General features: G+C 37.0%; 1 protein-coding gene across 2 annotated transcripts in view; it reads left to right on the forward strand.

Annotated features, from left to right (window-relative positions):
• SLC2A13 (solute carrier family 2 member 13) overlaps window positions 1-26,167 on the forward strand; it is a 378,234-nt gene that overhangs the window by 53,241 nt on the left and 298,826 nt on the right. For both annotated transcript variants that reach the window (XM_004771838.3, XM_013045480.2), the window contains one exon: window positions 5,767-5,926. In XM_004771838.3, coding sequence (XP_004771895.1) covers window positions 5,767-5,926 — 160 coding nt within the window. The remainder of the gene's footprint in view (window positions 1-5,766; window positions 5,927-26,167) is intronic.

Raw genomic sequence — 26,167 nt, forward strand, 5'->3', positions numbered from 1 at the left:
ATATCATTAATTGCATCCATTTATGAAGTACTTAGTTCTTAATTTGGGGGATCTTTTACAGTATTACTTAACTGCCCTTCATTGGAACAGTGAGCTTTGTCTAGGAATTCCATTTGTTTCCCCAGAGTAGTGAAGAGGTTTTGGGGTGGTAGAGCCTTAATAGCCAAGGTTTATAAAAAATGGACCCATGTTTAGAAATCCATAAATTATAGTTTGCATGGATATCTTATTGATAGCAAGATGAGATAGCTGTAGTGAACGTGGAGCCCTCTGCTCTCCCTGAACATAACATTCTTTTATAGTTCCCCATTTTCATAGAGGTTTTATGGGTTTACACTTGTCTACTTGACATTATGCAGCAAATCGCATACAATTGACTAATGAGACTGAACTCTTTAACATGACATCTGGTGGCAGTAAGTCACATAGCAGGTCGTAGGGGGCAGGAGAGAGATCAGACTGTCCTTTCCCTAGAAGTTCACATGTGCTAAGGTACTAGGTCCGAAAAGAGAACATGTCTGAGACATTTCTAAAGGGTCACATTCAAATCAGAGGCATGGCCCTTGGTTCTCCAGGGGCACATAACAGAGATTAGGGGACCTGAATCTGTGAGACTCACTTTGACGTTAACCTGCTTAGAGATTTCCTGAAAATCTCTTCTTGTCTGTCTTTGATGCTAGGTTTCTTTACCTTTTCTTGGGGGAATGAATGACACCTGTCCCATCTACCAACTGCTAGGGTGACCTTACATGTTAATATAAAATGGTAACATAAAAAAGACTTTAGAAAATAACATGGTATTCAAGTGTAAGGTGGATGCTTACTGGTTGTTCCTTCTTTCTTTCTTCCTTTTACAGTTCCATAAATACGGGAATGTTTCAAGACTGAGTTCTAGGCATTCTTCTCCTCTTCCGTTTCTGGGTGATCTCTTCTATTCCTTTGGTTTCTGTTTTGTGCACCAACCACACAGAACTATCTTCTGAGCTTCAGATATTTGTGTAACTTCCAAACCCTCCTGGACCCAGTTTCCCTTTGAAGTTGCTTTTAGTATATGTGCTGCCAAAGCAAGCACTGAAGTTGCTTTTAAATATATACAGTTTAGGAACATTAAGTAATTCAATAGTAATAGTACTCTATTTGTGTCTTGAAGAATATAATAGCATGTATGTTATAGCTCTGCAATATTTCTTAAAATCTCTGTTGTCTACTCCTCTGCCTTCCCTCCCAAGTTAAGCCTCAGTTCCTTTGTTAAAGGCTCCCATTTTTTCCATATGAACCCTGAACCTCTCATTCACAGCTCTCTCCAGTCTTTTTTCTTTTGAACTTCTACCTGCAAACCAGATCTTTGTTCCATGTTTTCTTCTCCATCTTTTTTGCCTTGGATGGTAATGGCTCAAGAATTAGGGTGACAAAGACCAGGTTCTCCTTAGGAGATGAGAGAGGAAGGAAAGGTTGGTTATTTTGGCAGAGTTATAGGGTGGGAGCAGTGAGGTGAGTTGGGAATACTCACATGTAGATATTCTGTATTCCTGACACACTTGGGGAGTGTTCTACTTGCTCTCTACTTGTGTGTTTCACAGAGCACCTCTGACTCAACCTGGCTAAAACTTGACCTTCTTATCTTCTATCCACACTTGCTTCTCTTCCAGTCTCCTTTATCTTTGTACCAAGTACCTGTCATGCTCCTGTTTGCTTCTTCTGGACATCTGAACATCATCCTTGCATTCTTGTTCTCATCCTTCATGTTCCATCTCAGTACCTAACTTCTGGAATACTTCTGAAATCTCTCCGTTTTACTCCATCTCCTTCACTGTCACTGTACGTTGCTTCCCTGCAGTCAGTTTTCCAAACTCCAGAAAGTGACTCTTTGAACATGTGAATCTGGTAGCACGTTTTCTTCCTTTATACTATTTAAAGGCTTCTGAGTACCAAGTCCTTGTATAGTCAGATATAGTCAGGTTTGGTCTCTGTCTCTAGAGATAGTCCCTCTTCTTCAACAGGTTGGATCTCTTTTTGCCTCAAGGTCTTTGCTAAGCTGGACTGATTGTCTAAAGTGTGTGTCACCATCCCCCCGCTGTCTTTGGGCTCTAGCTTACTCATTCACCTGATCGCTGCTTAAATAGGACCTTCTCATCCAAGAACTGTCAGACTTGTCAAGCTGGGCCAGTCCCTTTGCTATGAGCTCTTGTTCTTCACACTTCTCCTTCGGTAAGACCCATCACATTTGACATCTTATTCTTCAAATACATTTTGACCGACAGACACTAAACTCCATGAGGCCAGAGGACATGTTTCTCCTGTAATACTATTTCTCCAGTGCTTAGCACAATGCCCAGCTCAGATCAAGCTGATCAGATCTCCTCTCTACACATATGCTGCTTCATACTTATTTTTTAACTCTGAGAAAATCCTTATCATTTCATATTTCCTTAAAACCATGCTTTTCTCTGTAGAATTGTCTGCCCATTGTCCTGAACTAGCATCTAATCATTATTAGCATGCAGCAGTTGTCCACAATACAAGATAGAACCTAGTGTGTAGCTATACTGTAACTCTTACCATGGTATTTTGAAATCATTTATTTGATTGCCTGTTTATGTGAGTGGGGCTTGTATATAGCTTCTCTTATAACAGAGACCCTGTTTTGTTCACTTATATTCATCCTGGTAATGCCATTGCCTAATATAAGTCAAACTGAATCAAAAACAGTTAGAATACCTAATAACTAGAGGTATAGTAAGAAGTAATTGCTAACATTATTGACTACTTTCTGTATGCTAAGCACAAAGTTAAGTGCTTTCAAGTTGTCTGTGTGTGTGTGTGTGTGTGTGTGTGTGTGTGTGTGTGTGTATTTATTTATTTATTTATTTATGGAGACCCAGAAGGGTTAATTTGTCCAGACTTAACTAGCTGGAGAGTGGCAACGTACTCACTGTTTCCAGAACCTACCCTCATCTGTGCTGGCCAGTCAGTAGAGTCTAGAACTTTCAAAATTGGGCTCTGGAATCTCTCTGGTTCAAATTTTGCTTCTTCTACTTATTGTCATCTGACCTGGGGTAAGGTCCTTTTTTGCAAAATGTGGATAATTATATGTCCATTATAGAGATGTTGTGAGGATTTAATAAAATAATCACTCCCTGGGACACCTGGGTGGCTCAGTGGGTTAAGCCGCTGCCTTCGGCTCAGGTCATGATCTCAGGGTCCTGGGATCGAGCCCCGCATCGGGCTCTCTGCTCAGCAGGGAGCCTGCTTCCCTCTCTCTCTCTCTCTCTCTCTGCCTGCCTCTCCATCTACTTGTGATTTCTCTCTGTAAATAAATAAATAAAATCTTTAAAAAAAAAAAAAAAAACAGTGTTTGTGAAACACATTTGTAAAAAATAATCACTCCCTGTGAAACATCAAATGCAGGTGATTTTAACACTGTTAAGTCAATATGAGCACTCATTAGCTCTTTGGGGGGTTCTTTCCAATTCTAAATCTAGTGAGTCTTTTTTTAGTTCCTCATTCTTTTCTCTTTGCCCTTTCCTGTTACTTTTCAAGATCCTGATGTTTATTTTTAATAATTAACCTTTATAAGGCTTGAGGTTATCTCTACATTTCTATCAGGTAAAATCTATGGACTTTGTGACAAGCCACGAGCTGCCTAAAACCACAGCCCTCATTTCCCATGCTAAATCTCTGGGCTGTGTGCCTGAGTCAAGATGTCTGGCTAAGGAGAGCAACTGAATTCTCATTACAGCCAGACCAAAGCAGGAAAAGAAACCCAGACGATTACTGCTGTCTTCTTTCTGGACGCTTATTGAGATGTTCTAATTGTAAAAGAACTAAAAAGAATATACAATTAATTTGTCAACATTTGCATCAAATGTTTTCTCTTTCCAAGTTAGATGAAAGCCAATTTAGTATGATGTGTTCTCTTAAATTGATTAGCAGTCAGATGGAAACTTCCAGCTGCTTAGGTGATGCTTTAATTGTAAGGACTACTCATACTTTGTCTGCTAACTTGTGCTTATTTTATGAAACTCATAAAAGCTGAATTCTTTTCATGCATATTTATATATATTGATAGACACCACAGCAGCAGACAATACTGGTGGAAACTACAGAGTGTATAGTTTTGAGATTTAATGGGCTGACTTGTGTGCAGTTATTACTAGTAGTTATTCAGAAGTACAGAAGCAGATATATATTAACTTAAATAAATCTTGTCCATGTATTTGCTTGGTTCAAAGATGGAACAAAGTAAATAAAAATATGGCAAAACGTATGTCTAAAATAGGTGGAATTCGGGACAGTTGAGACATCAGGAGGGAATTTCGCTCACAGAATAAATACTGTGAAGTCCAAAACACTTAGTAGAAGTGGGTATCTCTGACTGCCTAATAAAGAATGAAATTAAAGACTGCTGTGTGATTGATAGTGCCGGTAAACACAGAGAGGGAAGCACAACTGTTGTGGTTACTGAGACTATAGACAAATGTCTCCTGTTATCTGGAATGTGGTAAATAGTACCATCGGCACCCCCTGTACAGAAAATGCAACAGCAGCTGTCTTGGTGCTGCTCCCTTCAGTATAGACTATTTTTTGGCATTATATAAATTAATTCAGTTCTTCCTGGGTGTCTTATGTAACCCATTGATGTTCTGGCTTAGTCTAGAGATCAACTTCTAGTATCTACAGGTAGAAAAAGATTACATTTTCTTAGATAATCCTGCTGGACTTTTTTTTTTTTTTCACTTAGCTTTTGGCAACTATTGTTTAGATAGTAGTTTTAGATTACATAATCAGGCATACCGAGAAATTGGAAGTGCCACTGAGCAGTGAGCTCCATATGGCCAAGAGGATCAAGATTTTCCTTTAAGAAGTAATTTTGGATTAGCCTAAAGTTGTGGACTATGGAACTGTAGTTTTTCAAATACATGGTGAGCATCAGAAGTACTTGGATGATTTTTAAAAGACAGACCCATTTCCCATCTCTTGTTTCCTATTTAGTAGTTCTGAGGTGGGTAGGGTGAGAGCATCTTTATTTTAAAAAAAAAAAAAAGGGCTACATAAGTGATTTAGTGATCAGTGAAGTTCTGGAAATACTACCATAGGCTGTGCTGCATTAATTTCAGATAGAAACAGATTTTAAGCAGGTATAACCAAATATACCTTACCCATAAAACCATCTGTTTTATGATTAAGATCATATGTTCTTAAGGATTCTAAATTACCAAAGTGTTGTCCATTGTAAGCTACTTCAGAAATCTATAGCTAGCCAGTCAAATAGGGTGACTTAACTGTATGGATTTTTTATATAGTAAGCTGGTTGGTTTTGGTGTGTCTCCTGGAAGTGATGACTTTGAATAGTTACTATGATTCTAGGATAATAATTTTTATTCTTGACGTTGTCTGATTACATTTCCATATAGACTAAAAATGTTTTGATAATTATATCCTATCTAGAGAGGATTTTCTTATTTTTAGTCCACAAAACTTACAATGCATGCTTTATATACATTCTAAAGCTATCTGAGAGCTCTAGAGGTAGTTTCCTTTTTAGGTTTTCAAGTGGTAGTATGAAAGTGGGTCTCTCCGCAATATGTCTTTATTTATCTTCAGTAGTCACTAGTTATAAACAAAATCTTTAAGTATCTGGTAAACCTTGTTTTAAGTAGAAAACCAAGGGTGTGTGTCTGTGTCTTTGTCTAACATCAGTATTTATAACAAGGACCGAAATCTTGAGGAAGTGTCTTCTGTTGACTTTTCCTTGTTTCTTCACAGGCATTGCTTCCATGACAGTGCCCGTGTACATCGCCGAGGTCTCCCCGCCCAATTTAAGAGGTCGCTTAGTCACCATCAATACCCTTTTCATCACCGGAGGCCAGTTCTTTGCAAGTGTTGTTGATGGAGCCTTCAGTTATCTCCAGAAGGATGGATGGAGGTCTGTAAATTGTTCTTACATTTAATTTTCAAAACATGACTTTAGGGGATGGAAGAAACATTGAGAAGTGATAGGAAAAATGTGACTGGATATTTTGAATCATTATAATTAATTTATAAATGGATGGCATTCAGTAAAATTGAAAGTGGACAAGAAGCTGATATTTATTTTAATGATAGACAAGGAACGTACCATTATGAATTGATATTTACAGGCTTTTTACTGTTTAGGTGACATTTCTCACACTCTGTGTAATCTTTTGCAATATTTGTTTAAAAATGAATGCAGCAATAAATATGTATGGAGTTCTTGAATTGTATCATTGATTGACACGGTGTTTATGAACTGCAAATGACACCATTTTTGGATTTAAGAGGCTACATTCTGACCTGGATGAAAGAAAACCTACCCTTTAAAGGTTTAGATTTAGCTATATAAAAAGATATTATCTGTATAAATTTAAAATGCACAAATTATTCCTTCATCACTATTTGCCTTATTTTGAATCAAAGGAGATGAGAAAATTGCTTTTAAACTGCTTTGAAATGTTTTCGAACCAAATATTATAGAAACAAACTAATCTTTTGTTAAAGCTTAAGACTATAATAGGTTCTATATTTTGATATCATACTTTATATTAATTAAGAAACAGATTCATCTAACTGTCCAGGAACTTTTGTCAAAAGGTGCAGCAGGTCACACAGTGTTCTCTAACTTAATCTCTTGCCACCATGTATTACAATAGATGTTCACGGAACATCTACTCTGTATGGGTGTTCGGAGAAACAGTATCGAACAAGACAGACTCTAGTACTTATATGCATGGTACTTAAAGTGTTGAAGTGAATTCTTAACAGCTGAAGAAAAAAGGGGTTTATTGTGATATGGAGGTAGGGAGTTAAGCTTCTATGTGAATAGCACCATAAATCATGTGCTTTTGATGAGCCATTAAAGACTGAGACTGATGAAATTTTATTAAAAGTTATGTGAGAAAACTTAATGATGCCTATTAGGGCCTACCTGTGTCAAGACCATTAGAAAGAGGACACAGTTTTTGTTTTTTTTTTTTTTAACAAATAATATATTATTTGTTTCAGGGGTACAGATGTATGATTCATGAGTTTTACACAATACCCAGTGCTCACCACAGCGTATACTATCCCCATCTCCCATCACTCTGCCACCCCATCCCTCCCACCCTTTCCCCTCCAGCAACCCTCAGTTTGTTTCGTGAGATTAAGAGCCTCTTATGGTTTGTCTTCCTCTCTGGCTTCTTCTTGTTTCATTTTTTGAGAGGACACAATTCTTAAAGCATTAGGTTCTTTCTATAGATGTTGCTAAACCACTTTCTATCTTTGAAGGAATCAATCTCTGCCAAAGTGAGAAATTACTGGAAAATTGAAGAAACAAGAAATTTAATCTTTCTTTTTCCACTCTGTAGATAGAATAGAGGACTAGAAGGATAGAATAGAGGACTGGAAAGATAACTGTTAACCCACGTAAACTGATATTTTGAATTTTTCTTAGAAACTCAATGGAAGTCAGTTTTTCAACCTCATGTCTTTAAGGTAGATCTAACTCATTTATTTACATTAAGTTAAAAAATTTTAGGGGTACCTGGGTGGCTCAGTTGGTTAAGTTTCTGACTCATGGTTTCTGCTCAGATTGTAGCCCCATGTTAGAGTCTGCTTGGGACACACTCTGTCTCTGCCTCTACCCTTTCCCCCTTGTGCTCTCTCTCTCTAAGAGAAACAAAAAAATCTTTTAATTTATTAATGTAAGTTTTATATATATATATATATTTATATTAAAAATATATTTTTAAGAGTGCCTGGGTGGCTCAGTCAGTTAAAGATCTGACCCTTGATTTCAGCTCAGAGTAGTGAGATTGAGCCCCGAGTTGGGCTCTGGGTTGAGTGTGAAGCCTGCTTATTATGATTCTCTATGCCTCTGCCCCACCCACTGCCCACACGGGTGCGTGCTTTCTCTCTCTCTTAAAAAAAAAAAAAGCTTTTAAATGAAAACATATAAAGTGCTTAAGCCATGTTTTTTACTTAAGTATAGAGATTTAGATATATTTTCTCAGCACTGGTTAGAAAAGAGAGATCATATAGCATTGAAAATAATTTTTATGAATGTGTTGTCCTTGTATAGAATGGAGGTCTTGGGCAGGCATTAGAACACTTTTCAGAGGCAGGGTGACACAGTTATAGACAGGCCTGGATTCAGATCTGTTTTCTACCACTCATTAGCCACAAACCTTGAACAAGTTACTTAGGTCCCTGAACTTCACTCTTGTAATTGTAAAAAATGGGACCAAAAGTACTTGTAAGATTATTGCAGCATCTATATATAAAGTCTTCAGCCCACTGTTTGGCATGTGGCAGATGATCAATAAGCAACGAGTCACACTATTATTTACTATTCTGATGAATGATTAAAGGATGGATACTATGATAGTTAAATTATAAGTGAGGTTGAAGGAAAACACATTCTATGACTTCTGTTTTTTTTATTTGTACAGATGAGGCTTTGAGGTGATAGGGAAGAGGCCTAGAGAAAATACATGTTAAATGCTTATAGCTGCCATAGAAAGTATAAGAAAGAAAAGAATAGATAGAAAAATGACTTGCCAAATAACCATGGGATCCCAGCTGAGGTTGGAGACGTAAGTTTGCAGTAAAGCGGAATAGCGTGCTGTGTGCTTTTTCCCACAATACTAGACTGAAGGGTGAAAAAATAAAATATAAGAGGATGCGAAAACTAACTTAGGCTGGTAGTCAGCCGAATGCATTAACATACCAGATCTCTTGGAACTCACTTTTTGTTTGCATGAATATGCATTCTGTCCACATGTAGATAAATTTCCTTTTTTTTTTACTGGTGAATTCTCTGTGTGTTATTCTCTTCCAGTATTTAGCATCCTTTGCAGTCCATTTAACTTCTCTGATTCTTGGGCTAATGGGAGTGTGGTTACAAGCACACTGGTAGAAGTACTACCTTAACATCAGCTTTAGAACGGTCAACCATTGGGGCGCCTGGGTGGCTCAGTGGGTTAAGCCGCTGCCTTCGGCTCGGGTCATGATCTCAGAGTCCTGGGATCGAGTCCCGCATTGGGCTCTCTGCTCAGCAGGGAGCCTGCTTCCCTCTCTCTCTCTCTCTGCCTGCCTCTCCATCTACTTGTGATTTCGCTCTGTCAAATAAATAAAATCTTTAAAAAAAAAAAAAAAAAAAAAGAACGGTCAACCATTATAACATTTAAAATTATAACAACAAATAATTCATTCTTGTGGCAGTATATTTCAGAAATTCTAATTAAAATGTGGGTGTAGATGTCATATATAGAACTTTTTCATACTCATAGCTTTGTATGTTATAAAGTAAGATGCCCCCTATCTTACAAGAGTTTTTACATTTTAACATTGTTTATTTCTCTTTTTGACTTTTATTGCCTCTGAAACTCTCATGTTACCCAACATTTGGTGTTACTATATAACCAGTGTCCCAGATTTTACTAGTTTACATTGTAGTGATGAACAGTTCTAGAGTCTGTTAGCGAGTATAATTTGATCCTAACCAAAACTTTGAGAGAACTGGTGGAACTGATATGATTTTTAGATTAACAAAAAATGCTAAGAGAAGTTAAAGAATTGGTTGAGGCCACCTGGCTGTTACATAGAAGAGTTTAGGGCCAGTTCTTCTTACTTGAAATCTAACTACTTTCTTCTTCATTCTGCTTCCAGTATTTTATAATTTAAAATGTAGTTACTGAAAATCTTTACAGTAGTGATAAGATGAAGGCTTATAGAAGATGATACTGATTAATCAGACCTAAAAACATTTTAGCCTTTGATGTTCTTGAAAAACTAACTCGTCTTTTGTGCCAGGTGGGCCAAAGCTATTCTCTTATTTGGAGATCACAGAAATAAATTGTCTTCTGCTGCACAACTACTAGATTAGTTTTTCTGGAAAAGAGAATTGCCAGTGGAAAATTGAACCTTGATATTTGTCTAGCACGCTTGTGTTATTATACATTCTTTGCTGGGAAAAATGTCATCCAGCTTCATGAGGAAAGAGGAATAAGGATTTTGAAGCAATCATTAATGATTAGAATTTTGTAAAAACAACTTTATTGAGATATAATTCACACACCATTTATTTTATGTGTTTACAATACAATTCAGTGTCTTTTAGTATATTCACAGAGCTGTGTGGCTGGCCATCATTGCAGTCAAATTTAGAATATTTTCATTACCCCAAAAAGAAACTTTGTACCCCAACCTACCAGCTTCTGCCAGCTCTACGTGATCGTTAATCTACTTTTTGTCTCTAAAGATTTGCCTGTTCTGAATATTTCCTGTAACAATATGTGGTCCCTTGTTGACTGGCTTCTTTCACTGACCATTTTTATTCAAGGTTCATTCATACTGTAGTATGTATAAGTATTTTATTTCTTTTTATTGGCAAATAATATGAATATAACACATTCCATTTATCCACTTCTCAGTTGATGGACATTTCCAGTTTTGGGCTATTATAAACAGCAACTGGCTATTTATATTTATTTGGCTATGAACACTTATGTACAACTTTCAAGGTGGACATGTTTTCAAGTCTCTTGGGTATACATACACCCAGGAATGGAATTACTAGGCGATGTTGTAACTAAGTTTACCCTTTCAAGGAACTGGCAAACTGGTCTCCAAAGTACTGCACTATTTTACATCCCTACTTAGCAGTGTATGAGAATTCCAGTTTTTTTTTGTATCCTAGTAAATGTTTTTTATCTGTCTTTTTGATTATCGTCATCTTAGGTGATTGTGAAGTGGTATCTCATTGTGGTTTTGATTTGCGTTTCCCTGATGACTCATGCTGCCACGAAAAATTTTATTTTTCCCTAATACATTACAGTGCTTAAAAGATGGCAGAGATAGTTTAATAGGATTAATGATAGAAAGTTTTATCACTGCCTTTTCTGTGCTGATATTTTTAGTCTTGCTTTTTGGACATGGATTCACTCACTAAACCTCAAGCAAATGAAGGGTTTCTTTTTGTTTTGTTTGTTTCTTTAATTGCTGAGTTAAAGCCTGGCCTGTTGCAGGCCTCCAATAAATATATAATAGAGTAAATTTAACAGCTGCCACTGCGATTGTATAAAACACTTGGCATGCTACTGCTTCAGTGTTTCACAGCCTCTCCGTTTCCCACAGGAAATAAAAAATCAAGCTCTTATCATGGTTTGTGGTATCCAATCTGTGCCCTGCTTTTCTAGATTTTTATAACTTATCATTGCCTCCCTCTCTCTTCCTTTATAGAACAGCCATGGCTGTATACCTGATATGCCAGTTGCATCTTGCTTTCTCATGTTTTTAGGTTTTTTCTGTCTGCTTACTTTACCTCTAGTGCTTTCCTACCCTATCCTGCTTTACTGGTCTGCCTGTGGCTCCTCCTTTAAATCTCTGCTTTTGTGTATCATGTGAAGCTGTTTCTGTCCCTTTGTCCTTTCATAAGACTTTATATGTACCTTCACTGTTGTATACACCTCTTACTTTGAACTGTTAACTTTTTTGTCTGTCTCCTAATTCACTTTGGAACTTCTGAATGTCATTGACTTTGTACTCATTTTTAGATCTAGGAGAGAGCCTGGAACATAGAAAATGCTCAATTAATGTTTATTGAACTGAGCTGAATTGATTCAGCTCTAGGGAAGGAACTCTTAACTAAAGTGAAAAGGTATTGATTTTTAAACCAAAATACCAATTCATTAATGTATTTTGAGGATTACATTTTACTTCATAGATAGCTGGAGAACTAAATTATTAATTATAAGTGTTTCCTATTAAGAATAAAAATCAGAATGAAAATTAGTTTCTGAGCCCATTCCTTTGCTCGAAATAATATGCCTCCCAGGTTTCAGAACACGTTTTGTCCTTCTTTTGTGGACATAGCTGGTTTTCAAATAAGTATTCCTCTATTTATGATTACACAAACCATCATGTGACTTATAGTAATAAGAGGGGTTAAATTATTCTCCTTTATGTTGATTTTTATGCATTTTATTCTCAGATTTAAGTTTTTAAAATTAGAATTCTCTCACAAGCCCATACATAAGCATTTGGTGTCTGAATGTGCTAGGTATTTTCACATATTTTATCATTTACATCATGCTTTTTGTGTGTGCTGAGGAAGTAGAAATTGAGAAAATGTTTAGTGTTGAATGAGAAGCACAAAGTATTAGTTAGCAACATCTGTATGAGAGATTTTTCTGGAATATCTTCAGGCTAGTTCATGGATAGTGTGAGACCTGTACTGAGAATTGAAGATGGAAATTCAATCTTCAGGTGAAAATGCGGGCAGAATATAGGCTAGGTGAGGACAGAATGAAGAGGCTTGAAATGGAGGTAATGAAGTGAATGAGAGATAGGAGCCAGATTCTAGAGGTCTGTGAATTCAAGGCTTAGAGGTTCTGAACTTCTATCTACAGGAAAAGGGAAACTTTAGAGCAGAGCATGCTATAATGTTAAGTCAAAGATTAATAGAGTGATGCCTAGAATTTATTAGAACTCTTGGCCCCTGGGTGGTTGCAGGGAACATATTTATGAGGCTGTGACCAGAATACAGGTGTGAGGTAGTGAGGTGTGTTACTCTTGGAGACATCAGTGAGTATAAGAATCATTCAGTCATTCAAGAAAAACTTGTTGTGGGGGGGCACCTTCTGTATGCTATATTGTGCACGCTACTAGAGACAGACACGTAAGAAACGTCCCTGTTCTCAGGTACGTCACAGACTAACAAAGAAACTTTTTCATTAACTTGTTAATTAAATGTTGGATAGTGTTATGAGAGCTCTTAGGGTATTTGTTAGCTTTATGCTAGAAAGATATTTGAGCTGAGTTTTTGTGAATAAGAGAGTTCCAGGCATAGTGAGGAGAAGGAAATTCTAGGTGGAATATAATTTCCAGAAGCCCAGTAAGTAGTGTGAAAGGGCTAGTCATATGTGGGCAATAGTGAGAAGTTTTAAAGCAGCTAGGTGGAGAGCTATGATGACTATCTGAGAGCTTGAAGGGGACATAGAAAGGTGGTCTTCATGGGTATGAGTAGAACTTTAAATCCCTTGCACTCTCTTTAGTAATACTTTGAATCAAGTTTATTGAAAGTATGGAAAATAACTTTTACTTTAGGATGAAAAATTAGTGATCCTCTCTCCCCCCTAATATTTTATAATTTAAAAAATCATATCAGTAAGATGCTTTTAAGAATGATGTTTCAAAAAGGTGATATTTCTAAACAAATTCATGCTGGGGAAGGTGTTTTTATAATTTAGTTCTCAGAGATCAGTGGTGTTTGGCTCCATGCAAAATACGGAGTATAAATCTATCTTAAAAAAAAACTAACCATGCAGTGGCTGTCTTAAGAAAGATGGATTTGGCTAACAGCGTGATTACAAGTTAACATCTTCATGTTGAAGATACTTGTAGTTTCGTCATTGACAAAATTAGGATATAAGACTCTTTATCATAAAGATATCGATAGTGTTGTGGGAGGAATAGGTTTAAGACTTGCTTTCACAGTACATAAATTAATTTATCTGAGCTCGGATATCTTTATGTAGCCAGTGCTTCTGCAGTTCTACAGTATTATTAGGATCAGGTAAGTTAATAGCTGTGAACATATGTACAAACCCTTAAATGCTGATAGATACTGTTTGCTGTCATCACTAGAAAGCTTTGGGTTGATTTTCTATCTTGTATCTAAACTGGGCAATAAAAATTTCCCTCACTTTCAACCATCTGATTTTTTTTCCCAGGTAAACAGTAAGTATAGTTTATGAATGAGAGTGGTTTTTATAAGACAAATCTCTCCTAAAGATGACTATTATAAGCCACAGACAAATTTTAAAAACTCCAAAAAAAACTCCAGCTCTAAGAATAGGTTGGAACTGAAGGGGATTTGAATCTTTTTTTTTTTTTTTTTTTTAGATTTTATTTATTTATTAGAGAGGTGGAGAGAGTGTGTACAGAGGGGGAGGGAGAGAGAGAGAGAGAAGCAGATGCCTTGCTGAGCAGAGAGCCCAAAGTTGGGCTGGATCCCAGGACCCATAGATCATGACCTGAGCCTAACATAGGCTTTACTGACTTGGCCACCCAGGAGCCCCAGGGGATCTGATTCTTGAGTGGCTCGTAGTGAGTCTACAGTTATATCTTTACTTTAGGGCAGCCCTCAATCCATAATGGGCAATTAGAACTTAGACAATTTTTTATTGACTTACAGTCTCAGTGGCTAGAGTTTGGGGTGGTCAGAGTGAGGTGGAATTTGAGGGTGTACGTTGAGAAAAAGAATGATTCATAGAGGAGGAAGCCCCCCAGATCTGAATATTAATTTGCCACAGATGTTTTACTGACCTCAGAACTCTGAATATATAGCAGAGATTCTATGGAGCCTTTGGGCAACAACAGTTACAAGATGATAAAAGCTGGGAGAGATTTTATTTCCTGCCTCTATGGGGAGTGACATATTTGGGGTTTGAAACTTGAGGTTACAGCTCAGGCTTTTCATTAGAGCAATAGAAGGACTGGGCCTTAGAAGTAAAGGCTTTGTTGCGTGATTAAGGATTTGCCCTAAGACCAAAACTTAATCAGATTCACAGTAACCAAGTATAAAACCCAGCCTCTGAAAACTAAAGGCGGCTGAGAAGAAAAATTCTACATCATTCAGAAGAAAGGAATAAAATCTAGAGTCTCTACAGTTTACCATTAATGATACTTAGAACACAAAAAATTATTAGATATGTGAATAAACAGAGTTTTTGACACATAAAGAAAAATTGGACAAGATAGAGAGACCTCAAGATAACTCAGATGTTGAAATTAGCAAAAAAAGGACTTTAAAGCAGCTCCTTTTAATGTGTTGAAGGACTTAGCAAACCAGATAGTCATACTGAGTGACCAAATGGTGAGTCTCTGCAAAGAAGTGCAAACTATAAAAAATAATTCCAAATAGAAATTCTAACTGTTTAAGTACACTCCCTGAAATTACAAATTGGCATCTAAAAAATTCATTGGATGGACTTAACAGCAAATTGAAGATAATAGAAGATAGGACCTGAAAACTTGAAGTCAGATCCATTGAGATCACCTAATCTGAAAAAGAGAAAATAATGAAGTAAAAAAAAGGCCTCTGTGACCAAAGGCACAATGTTAAATATTCTTACATACTTCTAATTAATACTGAGTGATCTAATATATATGTAATTGAAATCCAAGAAGGAATGAGGGGAAACTATGTTAAAAAAAAATACAGTAATGGCTGCAAACTTCCAAAATGTGATGAAAACACTAAGTACTGATTCTAGAATGTAGTGAATCCCAGGTAGGATAAATATAAAGATGAGCATATGCAGGCGTATTGTAATCAAATGGCTGAAAACAGAATATACATATACAGAGAGTTAGGATCCAAGGGAAAAAAGACATATTACAGGAAGAGCAACAGCAATACGAATGATAACTGACTTTACACCAGGAGCAATGGGAGGTCTGGAGACAATGGCATGCCGTTTTTAAGCTGCAGTTGACCCATGAACAACATGGGGTTGAACTGCATGGGTCCACTTGACAGATTTTTTCAACTAATACAGTACAGTACTGTAAAAGTATTTTCTCTTATGATTTTCTAAGTGACATTTTCTTTTCCCTAGCTTTTAAAGAATTCAGTCCTTAATACATATTACATACAGAATTTGTGTTAATCAACTGTTCATCGAATGTTACTGGTAAGACTTCCAGTCAGCAGTTGGCTGTTAATAGGTAAGTTTTGAAGGGAGTCAGAAGTTACATGTGGATGTTTGAGTGCGCAGGGTGGGTGCCCCTCACTTCCATGTTGCTCAAGGGTCAACTGTACTGAAAGAAAAATGCCAATCCAGTGAGGGAATGTCCTTCAAAAATATAGGTAAGATGAAAATACTTTCAGATAAAGTAAAATTAAGAGAAACTCACCACCAGACCTCCTGCATTGTAAGAAATGCCAAGGGAAATTCTTCAGACTGAGGGAAATGACCCTTGATGAAGGCCCATCTAACGTAAAGAAGAAGAGCACCAGCTATCGTAAATAGGAGGCTAAATATAAGGGACTATTCTCTCAATTTTTTCAAAAGATATATTACTTTACATTTAAATGTAGTTAGCTATAGAATATATGATGACAATAATAAAAACGTTAGAAGAAGTAAATGGAAATCATATGTTTCTGAAGAGTTATAATGTTATCTCTGAATAGTAAAGATGTATATTTTTGTCCCCAGAACAACTACTAGACTGTATTATAGAAAGATATAGCTAAGAAGCCATTATAAGAATTAAAGTAGAGGGGCATCTGAGTGGTTCAGTCAGTTGAGGATCCAAGTCTTGTATTCGACCCAGGTCATGATCTTGGGGTCATAGGATCAAGCCCCATGTGGGACTCCTCATTCAGTAGGGAGTCTGCTTCTCTCCCTCTTCCTCTCCCCCTCCCCTGTTTTCTCCCTCTCTCAAATAAATATTAAAAAAAAAAAAAGAATTAAAATGGAGTGGTGCTTGGGTAGCTCAGTCACTTAAGTGTCTGACTCTTGATCTTGGCTCAGGTCATGATCTCGGTCATAAGATCAAGTCCCAGGTCGAGCTCCACTCCTGGCATGGAGTCTGGTTAAGATTCTCTCTCTTCCTCACCTTTTCCCTTTGCCCCTCCCCCACTCCCAGCTCACATTCTCTCTCTTTAAAAAAAAGGGGGGGAATTAAAATCGATATTTAAAATATTTGGGTAAGCTGAATAAAGGCAAGAAAGGAAGAACCCAGGAATAAACAGATGGAATAAATGGAAGGCAAATAGCAAATGGTAGACTTAAAACCCAATCATTGCAATAATTGTAAAGTGTAAAAAATGTTCATTGTGCACAAAAACATGACAAAGTCTATAATGTCTAAAAGCGACACAGTTTAAGTATAGTGCCACTGATAGGTTAAAATAAAAGAGTGGGAAGAGATATACAGACGCCAAGTATATTGACGTGGCTTTGTTAATAATCACACAAAGTAAAACTTTAAGACAAGCAGTATTTCCAGAGATAAAAAGGGACATTTCATAATAATAATAGAACCCACTAATCAGAAATAATAATAAATAATAAAGACTAGAAGTCAATGTAATAGAAACAATAGAAAAATAGAAGCAATAGAAAAAATAATGTTGATTCTTTGTAAAGATTAATAAAATTGATAAACTGATAGGGCTGATTAAACTGATTAAGAAAAAAAGCTAAAGCACAAGTTACCAATAGTAGGAGTAAAATAATATCATTGCTATGGACATTATTAGGATAATGAGGGAATACTTTGAACAATTTTGTGCTAATAAATTCAACAACTTAGGGGCGCCTGGGTGGCTCAGTGGGTTAAAGCCTCTGCTTTCTGCTCAGGTCATGATCTCAGGATCCTGGGATCGACCCCCACATGGGGTTCTCTGCTCAGCGGGGAGCCTGCTTCCCCTTCTCTCTCTCTGCCTGCCTCTCTGCCTACTTGTGATCTCTGTCTGTCAAATACATAAACAAAATCTTAAAAAAAAATGCAGCAACTTAGGTGAAATGGAAATATTGCTTGAAGATCACAGTCCTACTAAGAACTGACACAAGGTGAATGGAAAATCTGAATATCCCGGTATTTGTTAAATAAATTGAATCATTTTTAGTAGCCTACCTGCAAAAGCAAAGTGGAGGCCCAGATGGTCTCAGTGCTAAATTTTGTAAAATAGTTATGGAAGAAGTAGCTCCAAACTTAAACAAAAGCTTTAAGTAAATAATGATGCATGGCGCCTGGGTGGCTCAGTGGGTTAATAAAGCTTCTGCCTTCAGCTCAGGTCATGGTCTCAGGGTCCTGTGATCAGGCCCTACATCGGGCTCTCTGCTCAGTAGGGAGCATGCTTCCCCTTCTCTCTCTGCCTGCCTCTCTGCCTACTTGTGATCTCTGTCTGTCAAATCAATTAATAAAATTTTAAAAAGAAAATAATGATGGAAGGAATACTTTCCAGCTAGGATTTTGAGGACAGCATAATTTGAATATGGCCCAAGATAATGTTTTAAGAACAGAAAACTCTAGGTGCTGATTGTAAGTATCCTTACAAAATAGTAACAAATCAAAATTAGCAATAAATAGAAGCATAATAAATTGTGACACAGTTTTCTGAGGAAAATCAGGTTACTTAGCATTTGAAAATTATTAATTAATGCAGGTCACCATGTTCCAAATTATTGAAAAGAGGAGAACCTATATAATTAACTCAATATATGCAGAGAAAACATTTGAAAGAATAACATTCATGTATGTGCAAACCTTCCAGCAAACTAGAAGAGCACTTCCTGAACTCAATAAAGGACATGTCTGAAAAAAACCTGCAGCCAACTTCATACCCAGGGGTAAAAGCTGCAGTGCTTTTCCTGACTATCAGTTGCAAGGCAGAGATGTCCACTATCACCATTTACAATCTTTCAAATTCATTCAAACAGACAAGGTGATCCTAAAAGTTTTTATAGAAAAGTAAAGGACCTAGAATTGCCAAAACCATCTTGAAGCATGAAATTGGAGAGCTCCTTCTGGTTTCAAGACTTAGTATAAAGCTAAAGTAATCAAAATAGACCAGTAAGGATAGATAAATAAGCCATGAAATAGAACAGCGATGTGGATTTCTCTCAAAAAACAGGAGTGAAAGAAGTTAAACACAGAACAGTACAGTCTCCCATGATTCCATATGATGTTCGTTAGCATGTAAAATAAACTATGGGTACAAATTAAATTATTGGTTTTCTGTGGCAGTGGGGATTGACTAGAAAGAGAGAGATATAAGAAACTTTCTGGAACGATAGAAATGTTAACGATTTTTTTACTGGGGTGGTCATTATAAAGGTATATGTATTTTTCAAAACTCTTAGGATGGTATACTTTAGATCTCTTCATTTTATTATATGCAAATTGTACCTACAAACTGACCTGCACCTTCTGTTAGCTCCCTCCATTATATCCCTTTTCTGCATTGGCCAGTGACAGACTTAAATGTTTCTGCCACGACTCTTTTCCTAACAGCCAAAACCTCAGTCATAGCAATTAAACGTATTACTGTTTTGTTTGATGATTACTAGTGTATGAGCTCCGTGAAGCAAAGGATGTCTGCTAATCATTGTATCTCCTAAAGCCCTAGCCCAGATCTTTGGAGATAGAAGATTTTCAGAGTGACCCTCCCCCCCGCAAAAGGGATATGTGTAGGTATGGTTGTGTGTGCATTCTTTCTAGCAACAGTACTGTGGATTTTGTGCAAGTCATTGTATTTTGCCATGTAGTTGAAAACTACATAATAGCTGCGCAAAACACATTTATTTTATATCATCACATCTTATTCTGCCAGAGCAAGCGTCTCATACTGCCTCTACTGTAATCACAACACTGTAAATAAGCTTGGCCAAACTACCTACTGATATACCAATATCAAATCACTCTGAGGTATTTCCCCTATCTACACAGAGTTAGTTTTTTCTTATGTTTACATATTTGGCAAGATTTTTCATTAATAGTTTATACAGAATCATTCACCAGGAAACACAGAAGTTGGTCATTTGCTGATCGTATATCACCTGCTTTTTACTTGAAGACTCCATTGGGAAATATTGTTTTTTTGTTTTTTTCTCTTATGTACTTTTCAGCCTTGGTCTCATATTTACTCTCTAGCTGCCAACAGATTATCAGATATGTCAGTCATCAATGTTGATGTTCTATGTGGCCCTTGAAGGCAGAGGGAAATTAATTTACCAGTCTGGGATCTCAGTTTATTATTTTAATTTCTTAAAATGGAGTTATGAGGCATGCACTAAAATTGAAAAATATGTTAACAGGTGAGTTGTAATTTTAGCAGGTGGCTAAACTCAGTGTCATACTTTTTCATCTAAAGCTTGCATTAAGTAGAAACATACTACCTAAATTATAATTTTTTTAAAAAGATTTCATTTATTTGTCAAAGAGAGCATGCACACATACAAGCAGGGGGAGTGGCAGGCAGAGGGAGAAGCAGGCTCCCTGCTGAGCAAGGAGCCTGATGCGGGGCTTGATGCAAGGACCCTGGGATTGTGACTGGAGCAAAGGCAGACGCCCAACTGACTGAGCCACCCAGGCCTCCCCATAATTTATAATTTATATTTGGTAATTATCATGTAAATGTCTTGTGATTGATAAATGATGGTGAGCATTTCTTTTGTGAATCCTAGAATAGAGATCTTTTAGTAAATGCATAACTCATATGATTATTAAGCATATGAGAAATACATGAAAAACAAAATCCACAGAAACCGGGAACAGCAAAGTCAAGTAGCTCAAGATGTAGGGCTGAAGAAACAGTGTTCTTGAATGTGGTTTGAAGGGGTTGGATTTGCCTTTCTATGGGGAAAACGTTTCATTACCCTAAACAAGGTAGATGATATGTATTGGAAGGTTCCACTTTGGGGGATGTTTCTAGATTTACACAGTGCTAACACTGTCTCTGGTTTAAGTGCATTCATGATGCTTAATGATTGGCCTAGACTTTGGGACTTAATGTGCATTAAGGTGATGTTTGCTGGATAAACAGCTCAGATGGATCATAGGAATTCAGCCTTACCCTTCCAAACAATACAGTAAATCTTCATTAGGTAACACTTAACGAAGAATTTACTGATTTGAACTGCAGACCCTTTTTATTTTCAACGAACTGTTTTGGGGAGAAATGGTTTAGAGTTTACTTCACAGTTCTATGTAAAAGGATGCCAGTTGGAAAGTATAGAGTTTTAAAGAGTAAGGCTTAGTATCTTAATATTTATGATATTCCTCTAACTTTTCTGTGTTATTCAGAAAGGGCTAACATGAACATGATTTATAAATCAGTAGGAAATAGATTAAATGGAATGCAAGCTAGAAGACAAAGGATGGAAATAAAACTATCAGAATTATAAATATAGGTTTGTCACTTGATTTTTTTTTTCAGCATCTTTTAAGACAGTGTTGGATATTAGAGAATATTGCTAAAAATCCTTACTATACAAAGGACAAACTTCAAAGATTGTCACTGAACTAATCCGAGTGCTTTGAAAAATAACAAGATTCTCTGTGACTAAGAATATAAGAGAGGGATTTGGTTGAAAAATACATTTAGCAATGTGAGGTAGGTAGACAAATAAGGAAGTGATTATTGAACTGCACCTTAATGCTCTCAGGGCCCTATTCGGATAATTGGCTACCTGACTGCAGTGTCCGAAAAACCCTTGTACACTTTTCACATCGAAGTGCCTTCCCTTTGTAGAACACAAGAGCTGTAAAAACAGTTGCATACAATTTGCTTTAAATATAATAATTGTAATACAGTTCTCTTAGTTATGATAGTTTTTCTAGGATAGCTTGACTTATAATTAAAACCATAAATCACACAGCTCTTGTGTTGTAAGGCACTGGGAACTTAAAGCCCAGAGAGAAGAGGAGGAATAAATAGCATGTGGATACAAGATACTCTTCCTCACTTTTGCACAATTCCTTTTAGAAGGGGAGAGGCTTGGAGAGGCCTTTGGGAGGCAGAGATTGAAAACCAAAAGGTAGTGGAAAGCAATGTTAGCTCTATCATGTCCCTCATGTAAAATAGTTTTAAAGGATCAAATCGATTTTTTTTTTTTTTTGCTCGCAGTCATCTTTTAAACTATCTCCTGCCATGTTACCTATATTTTCCCTACATGAAAAATGTACGTGTGTGTTAGAAATGAAATTCAAATTCAGTTTGGCATAGTGTTCAAAGTAAGCCGTACAAGTTTGCCCATACAAATGAGATATTTTCTTTTAATTCATAGTTGATTACTTTCATAGTAAAACTCTGGTGTCGGGAATAATAATACATTCCATTTGTCACTGGCAGGTCTGTGCTTTCCCTTCCCATGGGTGCCTTTATGTCAGGTACTGTGCTCCGTATGACTGGGTTTGACTGCTCTCAGGAAACCCCTTTGCCATATCGTTGTGCAGTGCTTTGATACATTTAACAGAGGTGAATGAACAATGAAACTTACCAAGTTATCCTTGAAAGTCTTTAAACATGAGGTTAAGATAAATTCTCTTATGATTTCTGCAGAATTAAGTTAACTAATCATTAAACATTTATTGTAGCATGTCTTACAATAAACATTACTGGGAGCCAGATTGCCTAGATTTTATTTTATTTTTATTGTATTTTAAAATTTTTTAAAAAACTTATTTATTTTAAAGAAAGAGCGGGGTGGGGAGGGGCAGAGGGAGAGGGAGAGAGAATCTCAAGCAGACTCCCTGTTGAGCGTGGAGCATGACACAGGGCTTGACTCCAGCACCCTGAGATCATGACCTGAGCTGAAATCAAGAGCTAGATACTTAACTGACTGAGCCACCCAGGTGCCCCAAGAGTGCCTTGATTGATATATATATATATATATATATATATTTTAATTAATATATAATCTATTATTTGCCCCAGGAGTACAAGTCTGTGAATCATCAAGCTTACACATTTCACAGCACTCACCATAGCACATTCCCACCTCAATGTCCATAACCCCACCACCCTCTCCCTCCCCCACTCCCCACAGCAACCCTCAGTTTGTTTTGTGAGATTAAGAGTCTCTTGTGGTTTGTCTCTGTTCTGATCCCATCTTGTTTCATTTTTACCTTCCCTATCCCTGGAACTACCACCTCCTCCCACCCTCTCCTAGTTGCAGTTTGTACTAGTTCTTTATCTTGTTTATACCTGATTTCTTTGTCTTTAAAATGGAGACATTAATGATACCCACTTCATAGGGTCCTTGTGAAGACTAATTAACATTTCTTAAGCCCTTCCAACAGTGCTTGGCACAGAGTAACTGGTGCTATGTCTTAGCTATTACTCTTGCTGCTCCTAAGTGATTACATGTCTAAGCTGCATTCAAGTAGATTTTTTAAAAAATGTATTTGGAATATAATCATCACTGTGGAACTACTAGAGAATAAGTAATGTGTTCATCATGTTATCAGTAGACCATGTTATCAGGTAACCATCTTGTTATCAGAGAAGTGGGGCAGTTATGAACTACACAGTTCTGTGTCCTGAATGGCCACCAATAGAGGATACTTTCCTACAAAACCTAAAGGTTTGTAGGTGAGAGCAGAATGATTCCTATAAAACAAGAATGGCAGCATATATGGATTCAATGCAAGGTTTTATGTGAGGTACCACCAGGGGAAGGGCTGTCACCTGGGAAAGGAGGATCTTGGACAGAGCTTCAGTTCTTGGCACTGGGAAGAAGGCTTAATCTGAGGTAAAATAGTTAGGTTTGTCTCCTTTGGTGATAGCTGTCCCAGCCACACCATTTAAAAGCATTGCTCACCATATGAGGGCCCATCCTTAGTTTACTGTTAGGCAGGTGCTGATACAGCTAGTTGGACAGAAAATAGCTCATTTGTTAACTTCAATTGAGAAAGTTTAAAAGGCTACCTCTGTGACTGGTCAGGATGCCACAGAAGATTCTAAAGAATTCTAGAGTTCCTGAAAGCTTGGAATTTTTGTTCCGAACCTGCTTTTCCCTTTCTGTCAGCTTGGTGTGCTTCCAGAAGATAAATAGCTTTTGCCTTATAGTATGGACCTTGGGTGCTCAATGTTCACTTTTGCCCCCTGGGTCTTTAAAAACACTTAGATCAGTGGTTCTCAGCTCTGACTGCACATTAGCACCACCTGGGGAGCTTTTAATAAAACAATTTCCTGGGCCTAAAGCCAAGACCAATTAATCAAAATCCTGGATGGGTAGGGCCTGGACACTGGTATATTTTAAAAGTCTCCTTTCCCCCATTCTAATGTGAAGCCAGGGTTTAGAACCTTTGATTTAACTTATAATGATGAGCTCTTCCATATCATTAAGTAACACTTTTTTTTTTTTTAAGGACTTTATTTATTTATTTGACTGACAGAGATCATAAGTAGGCAGAGAGAGAGGAGGAAGCAGGTTCCCCGGGGAGCAGAGACCCCGAGGTGGGGCTCGATCCCAGGATGCTGGGATCATGACCTTAGCTGAAGGCAGAGGCCTTAACCCACTGAGCCACCCGGGCTCCCCAATAAGTAACACTTCTTTGCTGGGATTGACTGCCCTGGTTTGTCAATAGACTGTTTATCTTATTAGTATGTTTTTGTTATTAATGTGGTTTCTGATTTTCTTGGATTTCGAAGAATCAAGGGGAGTCCCAAATACGTACTGCTCTAACTAAGCCTGTGAAGTTCTTGTTCTTTTAGTCTCATGATAAAATTTTCATCAGTAAGACAGCCAGGCATTCTCTTTATTTTTCTCCTCTTCTCCAGTCTGTGCATTATCAAAGCAACAGTTTTTCCTCAAGGAAGAAATTGGTTAGTTGTACCTACTGACTTTTGGGTGGATGGTACAGCTGAGATAGAGAACTGGTAAGTGAAGGCACAAGGGTGGTAAAAACATTTTTTGCTGAGTGCCTTCTCCATTCTAGGTACCAACTGTATGGTTTCACTTAATTCTCTCAGCAGTCCTATGAAATAGATGTTGTCAACTGTGCATTAAAATATTAAATAAGTTGACCAGGCTTTTGTGGTTGGTATGCCCAGGGTTGAATAAAACCCAGGTCTGTTTCTTTCCATCATAAATCATGGCTATGCTCCATCTTATGTATTTGGTCTCTATAAAGCCTTGGAAATTTATTATTATCAAAATACTTTTGTCATTGTTTGGTAGGAAAAATTTTTCTCTACCCTTCAGAGTTCCTCTGTGTAGTCTAAGAATTAAACTGACATGAGATCACTTAGCAAGAGACAAACAAATAAAAGTTTAATGACATTAGTATTTTCTGTATAAATGGGAGAGACCCACATAAAACTAAGTAACTCCCTAAAGTGGCCAAAGACTTCACCATGTTCATCTTAAGAGAAAAGAAGATTTGGGGCAGGGGGAGGCAGTTAAGACAGATTACCAGGAAAAGCACAGTAAACAAGGGTAAGGTTGTGATACAGATTTAAGTTTTACCTTCTTTGGTAAGAGTTCTGAAGATTGAGTTATCCTTCTCTTCTGGTAGAGGGAGACACCCTTATAAATGGAGGTTTCCCTTGTAAATGTAAATGCCTCTTACAAAAGGGTAGCTTCTATTTGGTTTTCAGAGCTTTTCCATGTTTGCAGTTTCTTAAAGATAATCGGCCTACAATAATCCTTATGCCAAAGAGACTCATTCTGGCGTGGCAAATTCTGTACATCCTGAAAGGTAATCAAAATCTAGTAAAATAAGCTTTGTTTTACTTCTAGAAGCTAAACATTAGGAGCATTAGGATGTAAATGTATAAAGTATGTTTTATTTTGCCTAGTCTCTGGGACCAAGCCTCAGTATCCTTAAAGGTTGGCAGCTGGGTGCCATTCATCTTAGTGTTAGGGCACTGAATTGTGTATTTCAGACCTAGACTCCTGGTTTTTAAAGGACTAGAGAGCTGAAGTAGTCTGTTTTCTATAATTGCTAGAAATATAAGCTAATATGTATATTTTCAGTTTTCTTTTTGTCTTTCGCTTTTCTTTCCTTCTCCTTTTTCTTTTAGTTTTTAGAAATACTGTGTCCTAGGGTTAATAATGAGTAGTAAAGTGCACAGTATTATGTGGGCATTTTGGGGCCTGAAAATGGTTCAGTTTCTATATTCATTTCAAGTGCTGCTTTGAAGTACTCCGTGCAGCCCTTTAATCTTAGTTCATCACTAAGGAGGTTTGGAGAACAGAAGGAAAGATCATGAAAGATGTGGAGAAATGACACATAGGCTTCCATTTTTTAGGATTTTTAAAATTTGTTTCCTAATCCAACATATTTGGTATTTGCCATTTATTGCTTTTCTTTTTTTGCAATTGGCAGTAGTTGGCAATACAATTGTGTATAACCTTTCTTTAAGAGAACACAAATGAATAAAAATGTCATTCATTTATAGCAATAAAATATACGTTAAAGTAATACATTTGGTTGTACAACTTAACATCTTAAGAGGAAGCTGCCACAAGCATGCATTTGTGTGAGCCAGTCTCCGCTCTCATCTGGTTTTCAGATGAGACATCTTCTTCAGAAAAGGTCTGATTATATCTGGAATAACAAAACAGTTTAATTGGAAGGAATTACCTTGCAGCCAAGTTTGCAGAGCTAAATGATCCAGAATTGCTGCATGAACCAGTGC

This window comes from Mustela putorius, unplaced genomic scaffold (assembly GCF_011764305.1).
Source record: "Mustela putorius furo isolate JIRA1106 unplaced genomic scaffold, ASM1176430v1.1 tig00537227_pilon_pilon_pilon, whole genome shotgun sequence".
NCBI classification, from domain to species: Eukaryota; Metazoa; Chordata; class Mammalia; order Carnivora; family Mustelidae; genus Mustela; species Mustela putorius.